At 36.7% G+C, this 12,137-nt stretch overlaps 1 protein-coding gene across 11 annotated transcripts in view; it reads left to right on the top strand.

Annotated features, from left to right (window-relative positions):
- Window positions 1-12,137, top strand: part of PKP4 (plakophilin 4) — a 102,248-nt gene that overhangs the window by 48,886 nt on the left and 41,225 nt on the right. For 4 of the 11 annotated variants that reach the window (XM_054829111.1, XM_054829105.1, XM_054829106.1 and 1 more), the window contains exons 4-7: window positions 7,273-7,307; window positions 9,522-9,587; window positions 11,196-11,327; window positions 11,484-11,674. In XM_054829111.1, the coding sequence (XP_054685086.1) occupies window positions 7,273-7,307; window positions 9,522-9,587; window positions 11,196-11,327; window positions 11,484-11,674 (424 nt within the window). The remainder of the gene's footprint in view (window positions 1-7,272; window positions 7,308-9,521; window positions 9,588-11,195; window positions 11,328-11,483; window positions 11,675-12,137) is intronic. The other 7 variants (XM_054829110.1, XM_054829114.1, XM_054829113.1 and 4 more) reach the window with 3 other exon arrangements.

Here is a 12,137-nt window from a genome sequence, read left to right as displayed (position 1 = left end):
TGATTAATTCCGTCGTTAGTAGCTAGCTGGGAACTACTTGCCATGTTAGACAGAATAAGCGGTTGTCAAGTCACCTAACAGTCGCTGATGCTAAACATTTGGAGGAAGTACCCATCTCTGCAGAACAAAGGAATCTCCCTTTGTTAGAAATCGGTCCATGCTGTGATTGTTTTAGGTGTTACAGTTCTTACTTAGTGTGTTATAAATCTTCAATCTAGCTGTAGAGTTTCTAGTCTCTAGATTACAAATAATTGGGGTTTATTTTATTATGTTTTATAATAGTTTTATAATGATATCTTGTGACCTTAGTTTCAGAACTTGTGAATAGACTGTGTTAGGTTTGTTCTCCTATTTTTAAAACAGTCTCATCAAGTGACTATTTGATTGAACTTTGAAATGCCCTTACTTTAGAATTGTCTTAGGAAATGAATTTATTTTTTCTTATCTTTCATTTCTGCTAATTCCCGGGGGGCGGGGGGGGGGAGAAAAAAAGGAAGGAAAAACAAGAACAGAACCATTGGTCTAGAACTTCGGCAAATTTTCAGGATTTTTTCATGTTTTCTTCACAGCCTGGTTCGGATTTGCTTTTCTGACTGTAGCTGCAGGTTAGACAGAAGTTTCCATTGATGTGTTTCCTTCTGGTTTGTGCAGTTTCTTACTTGCTTACTTCAGGTCTCCAGGCAGTCCTGGGAATGTAAATACAGTACGAATCATGCTCATAGGTATTTTCATTAGTGGTTAAGGTGGACATACAGCCTTTGATGTGCATGCAGTATGTGTTGTGTATGTTCTAGGTTGCAGTTCTACCAAATGACTGCAGGAAACATTAGAGGGTCCCCTACTCTAATTTTTAGATCCTAAAGAGTCACTCTATTTCCAGTCAATCCATCATTTAATAAGGCTAATAAAGATGTTTTACTTAGTGAGTGGGTGATCAAAAGCACTTACCTTCAGAAAGAGAAGACATCATTCCAAGTCTCTGATGCTGAACGCTATGCCTTTCCTTTGGCACTTCAGCTGCGGCACTCAGGCAGCATCAACTGTTCTTTTCAAATTACAGGGTGTGCTGTTGTTTGTCTTGAGTCCACAGAAGTTTAGAAATGCTTATTTTTTGCATCTCTGAATGAAAAATGACTGAAACTTGCAAAGCTTCTTGTTATAGCTCTGGTATTTATATTTTTGTTTTCTGTTTACCCAGACTGTAAGCCTTTCTGAAATTCCATCAAAGCTTTTGAATGCCAGTAGAATTGAGGAATTTTGGAGGTTTTTTTATGCAATTTGCTGATGTTCAAATATGAAAAAAAAAAATAATTGTATCTTACTGATGAGTTGCTCTGGTGATAAATTGAAGAGTGATGATTTAATATTGACTTCAGCTGCATATGTAAATACTTATTATCTTACCCAATAGTAGACTGAGCTACAAAATAGGATTGTTATTTTTACTGTGAACGTACATCTACCACAGACTACAGATTGAGATGCAGTAAGTGACTGCGTGTCAGCTGAATTATGGTAACTGTTCACACGAGTGCTCATGCAAGATGACCTGAAGTCTCTAGTGGATAGTTGTGATGGATCAGGCGGTACCCGTTAACCTGTCACCCTCTGCAAATGCCTGAAGGACTGAAGGGGCAGCGAGTGTCATGGTAGTTACTGTGGTGCATCATTTAGCTAAAATAACACTTGAAAGAATGTTAATTCTTTCCAAAGATAGTCAGACATGCCAGAGACCTGCAGTTTGAATTACTATTTTGTGGTACAGGTAGGAAGGCGTTGGCGGTGGGCAGAGTGCTGTTACTACTGTCACAGTGCTGACTGTGCACGGTGTCGGACAGCATGGGACGGCACGGACAGCATGGGACGGCACGGTGTCGGACAGCATAGGTTCTGCTGTCCATGGGGCTGGTGTTTCCCATGCCCAGCTGTTCCGCGTGGCTGCCTGCTGTGGGGGCTTGGGAGTCTCAACTGCTTGTCAGTGTTGGGTTTCAGACTGAAATAGCATCCTTCAGTATGAGTGACCACGTTTGGGTGTAGTATTGCAGCTACAGGTTTCTGAATTCATACCCAGAGCACTAATGCTTGCCTGTGTCAGCTGAAAACATCTAGCGAGTGGTGGGACTGTTTGCCGTTTGATTTTCGTATGTGGGACTTAAGATGGCTTTGGTACTTTGTACAGTGTCTAGCAGAGTGGGTACAGGAATTAGGCATGTTAGTGAAAACAAGAAGATAGCTATCAGAAAAGCTGCAAATTACCTCATTTAGTTAAAATATTTGTGAAAACATCTGCTAACCTGTGTCAACAGGAAAAACAAAAATATGAGATCTCGTTATACTGATTTTGATGGTTGCCAGTTGCTTGTAATGTGTATTACAAGTTTATGGAGTTTAATATGTGCCATTTTATTAGAAAAATCTCCCTATACCAAGAATTTACTGTTATACAAAGCTTTAAGCTTCACACTGCATATAATTGTAAATTTGTTCTTGATGTAGATATATAAAATGGAAGATAAAGGGCAGGTAAAACAATACATTCAGTCTTACGGGCACTTAAGTTTTGGCTGGCAGCTCTGCCTAAGCAGCAAGCATGAATCCCTCCGAATAAACCATTTGCTACTGGGTGCCTGACAGAACAGATGTATTCCAATGATGAAAGCTTAGCCAAGCAGTAAACTAAAATACTAAAGAAATATGTGTGAGGTACATACATTTTCAACAGAATTATATATTTAGCTTTTTACAGCTTTTCACCATTTTAGAAATATTTAATAAATAATACTTAATTTCTTCCGCTGTTGCCTTTTTTGATGACAGCAGCGGTATATTCAAGCAGTTAAGATAGGCAGTGGAAATCACTACTTTTCTCGGAAGCAGCACTGTTTAAATCAGAAATACATTTAATCTTACGGAATACTTCCTAAGACAATAGGCTTAAACTGTTTCATGTCATCTATAATACCTGCAAAAGATGTATGTAGCACCAAGAATTTAAGTTAATTATCCAGTCTAGAAACTGAAGATCCTAGTTGCGTTTACATAATTTTTTTAATAAATAGTATACTGCTGAAGACATCTTAACAAAAATTAGAAATCTGTGTTTTTCTTAAATTTTAGTATTGTTTCTGTGACCTTGCCATCCCATATACAGGTACTATTGAGACCTGGCCATGACTTCGACCGACCAGTTCTGCCTTCGAAGTGTGGCCAGGTCCTCCAGCTATCATGGCCATTCAGTTGGGACAAACGTTGACCTCCTTTTCTAGCTTGGAAAGCCAAAGCTGGAAAGTGCTTATCTGAGAGCTATTGCTTGAAGAATGTAACATGGTACTAGTGATACTTAGTATGTTTTGTCTCTACATGACTTCATACGAAACTTTTTCCATTTATCAGATTTATATTTTTTCTAGATTGGCAGCTAGTTCGATTTTGTCTCTTAAGACATCAGTTTTTATAATAAGATGTAAGATAGTAAAGAAAAGGTGTGAAATTAAGAAAGGGAGAAAACTAAACAAACACACACCAAACAAATCCAGATACTTAGGAAATAGAAGTGAGAAATAAAAATGCAAAGGATCAAAAAAAAAAAAAAGTGAATAGATTGATTTCAGCAGAGTTTGTATGCATACTCTGTCTTCAGTTACCAATATTTGTGTTACTGGCAAAAAAATTAGTGTTTTGGTGTATGGATTTTAAATGCACTTAACGTAGAGTTAGTTATGTTTTTATTTAACTTATTCTTTGTGCTCTTGTGAAGCAGATTGAGAAGAAAGAGAAAATTCTTTTCACGTACATGACCGTATGTCTGATATTTTATCTATGCTTTCCCTCCGTAGCATTTAAAAATAGCTGCTATACTGTAATAATATTTATTTCTAACTTCTTTAATTAAAAACTGTATACATCAAACCAAACTGTTCTGAAAGAAAAATATAATTTCTGCATGTCTACCCTACTAACCTAATTCTTTTTCAAGGATAATAGTAGGCTAAAATTAAGTATTTTTAGAAGTGCAGTGCTCTCTTTAGATATATTACATGTTAATATCAGGAAGAGACAGCACAATGACTAGTTAATGACAGCAGCTGCTCATTGGTAGTGCGGTGTTGGACCACGTTGGTTTTTAAACAGTGGAATAAAAAGCATTAGACTTACTTAACAAAGCTGAAGGTTTTGGTAATTTAAAAACATTTCATCTGGAAGGTGACAAAATTAGAAGATGAAGTCAGTAGGTGGTGGATGCTGGACTTTTGCAAAAATAATAACAATCAAGTTAATTTCTTAACCAGTTTAATTGTTCATGAAGTAGCTTTCTACTTATGACCCATAGTCAGAGCAGCCTTTACCGTTCACAAGTCCTGTACATGTAAAGAAGGTTCAGTTAGCCAGATGTGTTGGGCAGAGATACGTCTGGGGTTTTTTATAATCTTGTATAGGTAAGAGTAATGTATTTCTGTATGCTTAGCACTTTTTACCTTTGCTAGCACCACAGAATGATGTCATCTCATTGTAAGGAATTGAGTTTCCAGAAAGTCTAAGGAATAAAGTAGGAGGTGAAGAGTGTAAAACTTGGTGTTGAGGTAGCATAAGGGGCCACTGTTTGCAGTATCTATCAAATAGTCTTCATATATCTTAATTTCAGTGGAGCAAAGTGTTAATGAATAGGCTAACAGTAATTGATTAAAGAACCCATTACATCCTAGTTTACTCGGTGAAGAGTAATCTGTGAAGAATTCATGTAGATTAACAATCAGAACTCAGCTTTCAATAATTAAAATTAATTCAGTTTCATACAAATTCTTTTGAATTCAATACCAGGTTTCGTACAAATTTCCTCATGAATTTTTAACAATAGAAATATTTTTAAAGGTTGCATAAAAATAGTTACAAGTTCAGCTTACAAGCAAAAAGCCAGTAAAGTTGCACAGAATTTGCTTTGGCATGTAGTTACAATCCCCAAAATATACCAAAGAAACATTCTGGAGTTAATGCACTAGTTAGATTCAATGGTAGTGTACTAGAAATGAGATAGATTTTTAACTTTTTCTTTAAATTGCATGAACTTTAGCCCAAGGCTGAGCAAAAATTGAGGTTTGGTGGTCTTGGCACTGCATACTGCTCTGCATAGCCAGGTGATGGTGGTACAGTTCCTTCGCTGCAGAGTTCCAGGGGCGTCTAGATACTTTTGGTTTTTCACAGAGCTGTCTAGCTTGTGTACCGTGTTCACTTGGTCTGTTCTTCTGCGGAGAAAGTTAGAATAGCTTAAGAAATAACCATCTGTAGAGCTTATTACCTCCCGTTAGCTGGAGGCTATGACCTTCTTTCCTGAAACGCCTTAGCAGGTTCTGTCACACAAAATCTGGGTTTGTTTAAATCCCAATTTAACCTATGCCACTGAAAGCAGTTGTCCTGGTTTCGGCTGGGTTAGGGTTAAATGTTCTTCCTAGCAGCTGGTTGGTGCTGCGGTTTGGATTTAGGATGAGAATAACGTTGATAACACACTGATGTGTTTAGTTGTTGCCAAGCAGTCGGGGACTTTTCAGGTTCTCATACCGGCCTGCCAGGGAGGAGGCTGGGGGTGCCCAAGGAGCTGGGGGACACGCAAAGGCAGGACAGCTGACCCAAACTGGCCAAAGGGATATCGCAGACCGTGTGACGTCATGCTCCATATAGAACTGGGGGGTGGGCCAGGAGGCGACGGAGCTCAGGAACTAGCTGGGCACCGGTTCTGGGTGGTGAGCAATTGTGCTGCGCGTCACTTGGTTTGGATGTTCTCTTAATTATTATTGTCTTCCTTTTCTGTCCTGTTAAACTGTCTTTATCTCAACCCACGAGTTTTACCTTTTTCTTTTTGATTCTCTCCCCCACCCCGCTGGGGCAGGGGAGTGAGCAAACGGCTGTGTGGTGGGTTTGGCTGCCGGCCGGGTTAAACCAGGACAGTAGTTTGAACTCATCCTCCTGACGACACTCAGGCGAAATGACAGAACTCACATGGTCACAGTAGCTGAGTTTTGGGGAAGGTAACTGCTGGTTGTTGTAGGATAAGTTCTTAAACTGTCCCAGTTAAACCCACGGGATGGCATTCAATTGAACTAGTTGCTTATCCTGTTTTGGCATGCTGTTGGATTTTGTTTATGTATTTATTTAGTGCTTCTGACATTGGACTTTTTGTAATTGGTAGCTGTGGTAGAAAGAAGTAAAATAATACAGATTTAGAAATAGATACATCTTACTCAAAAACACAGTTTCATGCTGATATTTAGACATCATAACATCTAATGGACTTGCCTGTTGTTCCTTTAAATAGCTTTTTGTTTGGAAAATAGCAGCTTATAATCATTGCAAAAATTATTTAATATTCAAAGTTTGATAGTTCATATGAAGAGCGAGGAAATACATTTTTCCATAAAAATACGTAGAGTATCTAATTTTAGTAATACATGGATGAATTTTGCATTTGTCTGCAAAGGTAGCTGTGCATCAGTAGTTATCAACACGTGAAATAACATTGCTTTGTAGAAGAAACAAAATGGTTAAGATAGTTTGATATAAAATAGTTATTGAGAAGTAGGGGTTTACACTGATATTAAACATCTGCTTGATCTTGTGAAATAGTTGTTTCTTAAGGCTTCTCTTTAACCTTGGCAATGTAAATCTGTTATCTCTTTACACTTAAAGGTGTTTTGGTACGTCATATGGTTTGAACTTATCATATGCGAAGGACTAGAATTCTCTCTGGAAAACTGGAAAATGAAATAACAGTAAAAATTATAAGTCTGTTTCTGTTCATTGTTTTCCAATCTGCATTACACATAGAAGCAAAATGCACTAGAATTGGGGTTCCCAAACTTCCTTCGCCAGACCCTACCATGAGCAGCGAATGCTCCTGTCTCTGAAGTGGTTTGCTTACTGCTAGTCATGCACATAGGACTGTGCACGCTTGCTGTATACTATTTTATGTACGTCATTAGACCTTAAATAGGAAGAGCGTGTCATAAGTCATGCTCTTACTTGTCCTCTTGAAGATAGGTTATGCTGCTTTATAATTTGCCATACAGTAAGTTACAGGGAACTCCCACTGAATAATCCAAAATTAAAATCAATAACCAACGGTTTAGTTGTCAGATGCTGCGGTGTGTTATTTACATGGGCTGTTGAAACTTTTATCTGCTGGGGTTTTTTGGTACAATTTTGTATGCTTTGGTTAAAAAAAATAAAAAATCCAAAGTAGCCATATGGTTAATTTTTGTGATTTTTTTTTTCTTTCTGCAGCTCTACTGAGAAGTCATTTCCTTGGAGATCATCAGGTATTATCGTTTATGTGTACATTTTGCTTTAAGCCCAACCGTCTTTGTTTTCTTGGCATTTGTTGCTTGTTTCGAAGTGAACTGAACATTAGCAGCAATGCTACGTATCTTTTTCAAGTATCTTTTCTAAAGTATAACATTAATATTCTCTTTCTCACACATGAAGAGACTTGTGTGTTCCTCTGTTACTGTAAAAGCTTGTTTTGGCTTAGAGGTAGTTGCAGGTACACTTTTCTTGCACCTTTTTGTGCTTTTGCATTTTTGTGTGAGATGTGACCATAACAAAAGTCGTGTGTAGTGGGTCTCCTTTGCGATTAATTCAAAAATACTTTTGAGTCTTCCCTTTGGCAGGTAAGGATCATGAAAAAATACTATATGGTTTAAGCTTGAAAACTGATTTTCTTTTCACTTTTTTTCGTTACTTACCTGAGAAAATCTCCAGTTAGTGAAGGTTTTTCTGAGAGTGCTTTTTCTATTTTGGTATCTCAGGACAGCTTGAATTTCCTTTCCAAAACAAGAAGTGTTTGTCTTGTAGTACTTCTGCATCTACTCCTGAGTGTATTAGGTGGAATGGATACGCCTGTATAGTAAAAGTGATGTTCAAGTGTCTGTTGAAATAATCCAATCTGTCCCTCACACATCAGAGCATTTAACTAGTTAAGATTTTGCACCAGTTAAAATATTTAATACTGAAGAGTCAATCTTCTGAACAGCTGTTGTCTCTTTAGAGTGATGAAGTGTACGTGCGGAAGTCAACACGTCAAAACCACACAGCAGGACCAGAAATGGGACCTTGACTCCCTGCAAATTGCTTTTTGCACTGGATCGTGTTTCTCTAATTCAGTCATGTACTCCTGACAGAATGTCATGTTAAGCAAAACTGGTGTAATGTAATCAAAATGCAGTTAGAATTTTAGGTAGCTTGTTAAAAGCTTTACTAACCAGGTTCTGCATAGTGTTAATATCATATCTTTATATAAGGATGCATGCAGTTTTAAGAGCTATCCTTCTGACAGATCTCAGTCATTGTTTTACTGATTTATCTCAACCAGTTGCATTCCATTTCTTTATTTCCTCAATTTTTCCTGGAACTTATTCTTTGTCTATTGTTCGTTTTTCTCTTCGACTTTCTATTAGTTCCCCTCTTTCTTTCATCCATCCATCCAGCTCATATTTTTACTTTATCCTTTCATTCTCTCCTCCCATTTGTATGTTTCTTTTCTTCAGAAATCTCCTGTGCGCATCCCTGCTAAGAAATGACTTAACATATGTCAAAAAATCATACTTCTATTTAAACACTCTATGCATTAATATAAATCGAGATGTGTATTTCTCACATCTCTGTATCTAAAGTAGGGCTTTTCTGGAGTAATTTCTTAGGAGTGGGCGTGTTTGAAAAAAAATGTATTTTTTGCTTAGAATTTTCTGATATACATTTCATTTAATGTTTACAGTTACGTTGTGATTATAGCATGATTGTAGGTTTTACTTACAGATTCACTCTTGAGCTTTATGTTAAAGTGTCACTACATGATGCTTTACCAGCTGCAATCTGAAAAATACTGAAGTTAAAGATGAATGAAAATACTGCCATAAATCACCTCTTTTTCCTGATTGCAGTTAGTGGTTTATATCAAAAAACATCAGGAGATGATGTGATAAGATGTGACCCTAGCCGAAATCGCTTTATGCATCAGTAGAATTATGGAGAAATTTTTAACAGAAATATAAAATGATGTTGTTTAGCAGATGCTTATAATTAGAATATTAGATCAGCAGCCATTTATAAAAAGGCTATTATTTTATTCAGGGCAATCTCCTCATGATTTATAGTAGCGGAGAAAGATAGAAAGACAACAATTCGTTTTATTGTGCGTTCTTGCCTTTGTTAGAGAGCCTAAACAGTCTTTACTTTTTAGTATTGTGAAAGCGTTTGCTTGGTGGCAAATGTGTGATGCAAGCGAGGTTTTGGTTCAGACTGCTGTCTTTGGAACATCTGTATGGCACTGCACAATTGAACTTTATTCTTCCTATGTGTCTCTCCCCAAATTGATTATTTGTCAGTTTGAAATTGACTTAGTATCATGTAATATCAAGTAACTAAAATAACAGGGCCTTGTATTATTTAAACAGAAAAGATTGAAGATTAAAATACTGAAGTTTAATATAGAGTAATCTAAATGTCCCAGTCCCCACAAATCTTTTATTTTACAGACCATGTAATATCCACAGATGTCCGTTCTGGTCTGTTATCAAGTTGGTGTAACAGGAGCTGTGAAAGTGAGTTATTTCAGTGTTGCTTCTCTGTATCATTTCTAGGGATACTGATGGTTAAATTAATGGAAGTGTAATAACACTTCTTACTAAATCTTAATTAAATTTGGTCATAATACTCCTATTATAGTAAATTAATTAGTGTCAAATTTTACTAGATGGTTTTGACCTAAGAATGTACTACTGATAAATAACTGTGCTGACTGCCTGTAATTTGTAAGATCTATTGATTTTTTTACCTATTTTTTTAATCTAGTATTTGAATAGTGTTCAAACATTCATCATAATAGCAATTAACGCATAACATTTTTAGTATGAATGTTCCATTATGGCTAATTGTACAAATAGTGAGACACCAGCGTTTTATGTAGAGTATTTCTTTACAGCTTGGTAGGTACAAATACTCTGTTTTTGATTTCTCTTCTGAAATACGCTGTAGTAACAGCTGTTATAAAGTGTTTCCAATAGCTCATCTGTTACGACTTTTTTGTTTCATGTTTTGTGGGGGATTTTTTTCTGTAAGTGCCACTAGATTTTATATCGGGATATTTTTTGTCAGTTTGAGAGAGTTTTCATTAGCTATTGCATAGACTTTATTTCAGCCCTTTTTTCCATCTTTCTCCGAAGTCACTAGCATCAAATTTCCACAAACTTCGAACAGTTTTGCCTCTTTCTGTAACATGCTGTTATATTCACGTTCAAAGAGCACTTAGCAGGCTTCACTGCCCACAACTCGCAACTTTTGACATGAAGCAGTCGCCGAAGTTTTGACTAGACTGCTGCTTCTTGGCATATTTCTTTTGGTTTCCGCTCTAGGCTCATCCTTATATTTCTTCAGCAAGAATTTACGTATCTGGTGTTACCTTTAAATGTAACCCACATTTCCTACTACATCTCTGATGTCTGTTCTTCATCAATAAGTCTAACATGATGGCAATTGAATGCTTAATATTTCTGTCAAAGTAATTTTGATTCAGTTTTTCTTGTTGTTTCATGTTCTCATCTTTGTCTTTTCTTCCAGACTATGTTTAACTTTTTCCTTTCTTCATGATAGTGTTGTGATATCTCCTTTGCTTTCTGACACTTGCCTTAGCTGTCTGTAAGGTTCAGCTAATATTCTTAGAACTGAAGTTAGCTCAAGAGTTGTTAAAAATAGTATATGAAGTAAAAAAATGTATAAAATTTGCAGTAGCTTCTGTTGATGGTAACAAACAGGGATGAAATTCAACTCGGCCTTTTACTTAGGAAGCTCTTCAGATAATAGGACCTTAAGACAAGTGATAGCTATCCTCTGTGCACTACAGCACAGTTGCACAATGTTTCTACTCTGCAAAGTATATTTACTAGGTAATGAGTTATTTTTTTTCTTTAAGACAGGTTGCAACGTACATTTGAAAAATTAGAATTGTAGAACTATATCAAAACTCCAGGAAACAAGATTCTCAGACATTAGTATTAACATTCTTTTCATTTAGTAGATGATACCTGTCTACCAGTAGACTCTGTGTATATTGGAAGTTCTTCGTTAGTGTGTGTGAGAAAAGTATTATTATTGAGTTTGCAGGAAACTTACATATGAAACATTGGATTTATCTAATTTATTCATTCTTTCAGATCCTCCAACTACCAGTGCAAACAAACCCCGAGTCTCAGAGAGTGTTCATACCAATGCCTATGACATTAGGACAGAACCGGAGCAAGGGACCCTCTACTCACCAGAACAGACATCTCTCCATGAAAGTGAGGGTCTGTTGTGTGCATTTTAAATATTAGAATGTATTTCTGTATTGACTGTATAAAAATGTAATACAATTATGAATGCAACAGATAAGAGGTATATAATATTTTATTTTTGTGAAGTTGGTCAGTGCTTTTATTCTTACGCTGCCTTCGTATCTACAGGGTCTGTAGGTAACTCAAGAAGTTCAACGCAGATGAATTCTTACTCTGACAGTGGTTACCAGGAAGTAAGCAGTTTCCATAACAGCCAAAACTTGAGCAAATCAGAAAACAGACAGCAGCATTCCCTTACTGGAACTGCTAATAACCATTTGGTGAGAAGCTCACGAGCTGAAGGGCAGACATCAGTCCAGGTATGCTCAAAATAGTACACTTCATCTCTGTCTGTACGCTGTCTGTAACAGTTCTAAACGCAATAATTGTATAGCTGCACCTACCTTCGTATAGGCTGGAATTAATGTTACTAAATAACACTTATTTAACACCTTCACTGGTTAAAAAGCAGAAATGGCTTGCAGCAGACATAGACTTGTTTGCTGAAATCAGCACATATGTGATCTTGTTCATTCACTGCAGCTGAAATTAAGTAAAACTTCTGAGGGTTCCTGACTGCAGAGTATGCTGCTGATACTATATCAAGAAAGTATCATTCAAAATTCAGTTGTGATACTAGGGGAAACCTCCCGAGAATTTAGCCTGTATGTAAATTTAGTGCTTAAAGGGAAATGGTATTTGTCTTCCTGTACCCTCTGCTGTTTCTGGCTTTTTACCCCCTCTTTTTTTCATTAATCAGAATGATAGTAAGATAGTAATCGA

This window comes from Grus americana, chromosome 6 (genome assembly GCF_028858705.1).
Source record: "Grus americana isolate bGruAme1 chromosome 6, bGruAme1.mat, whole genome shotgun sequence".
NCBI classification, from domain to species: Eukaryota; Metazoa; Chordata; class Aves; order Gruiformes; family Gruidae; genus Grus; species Grus americana.
The sequence above is the reverse complement of the archived record's forward strand: the minus strand, read 5'-3'. Positions and strand labels throughout refer to the sequence as shown.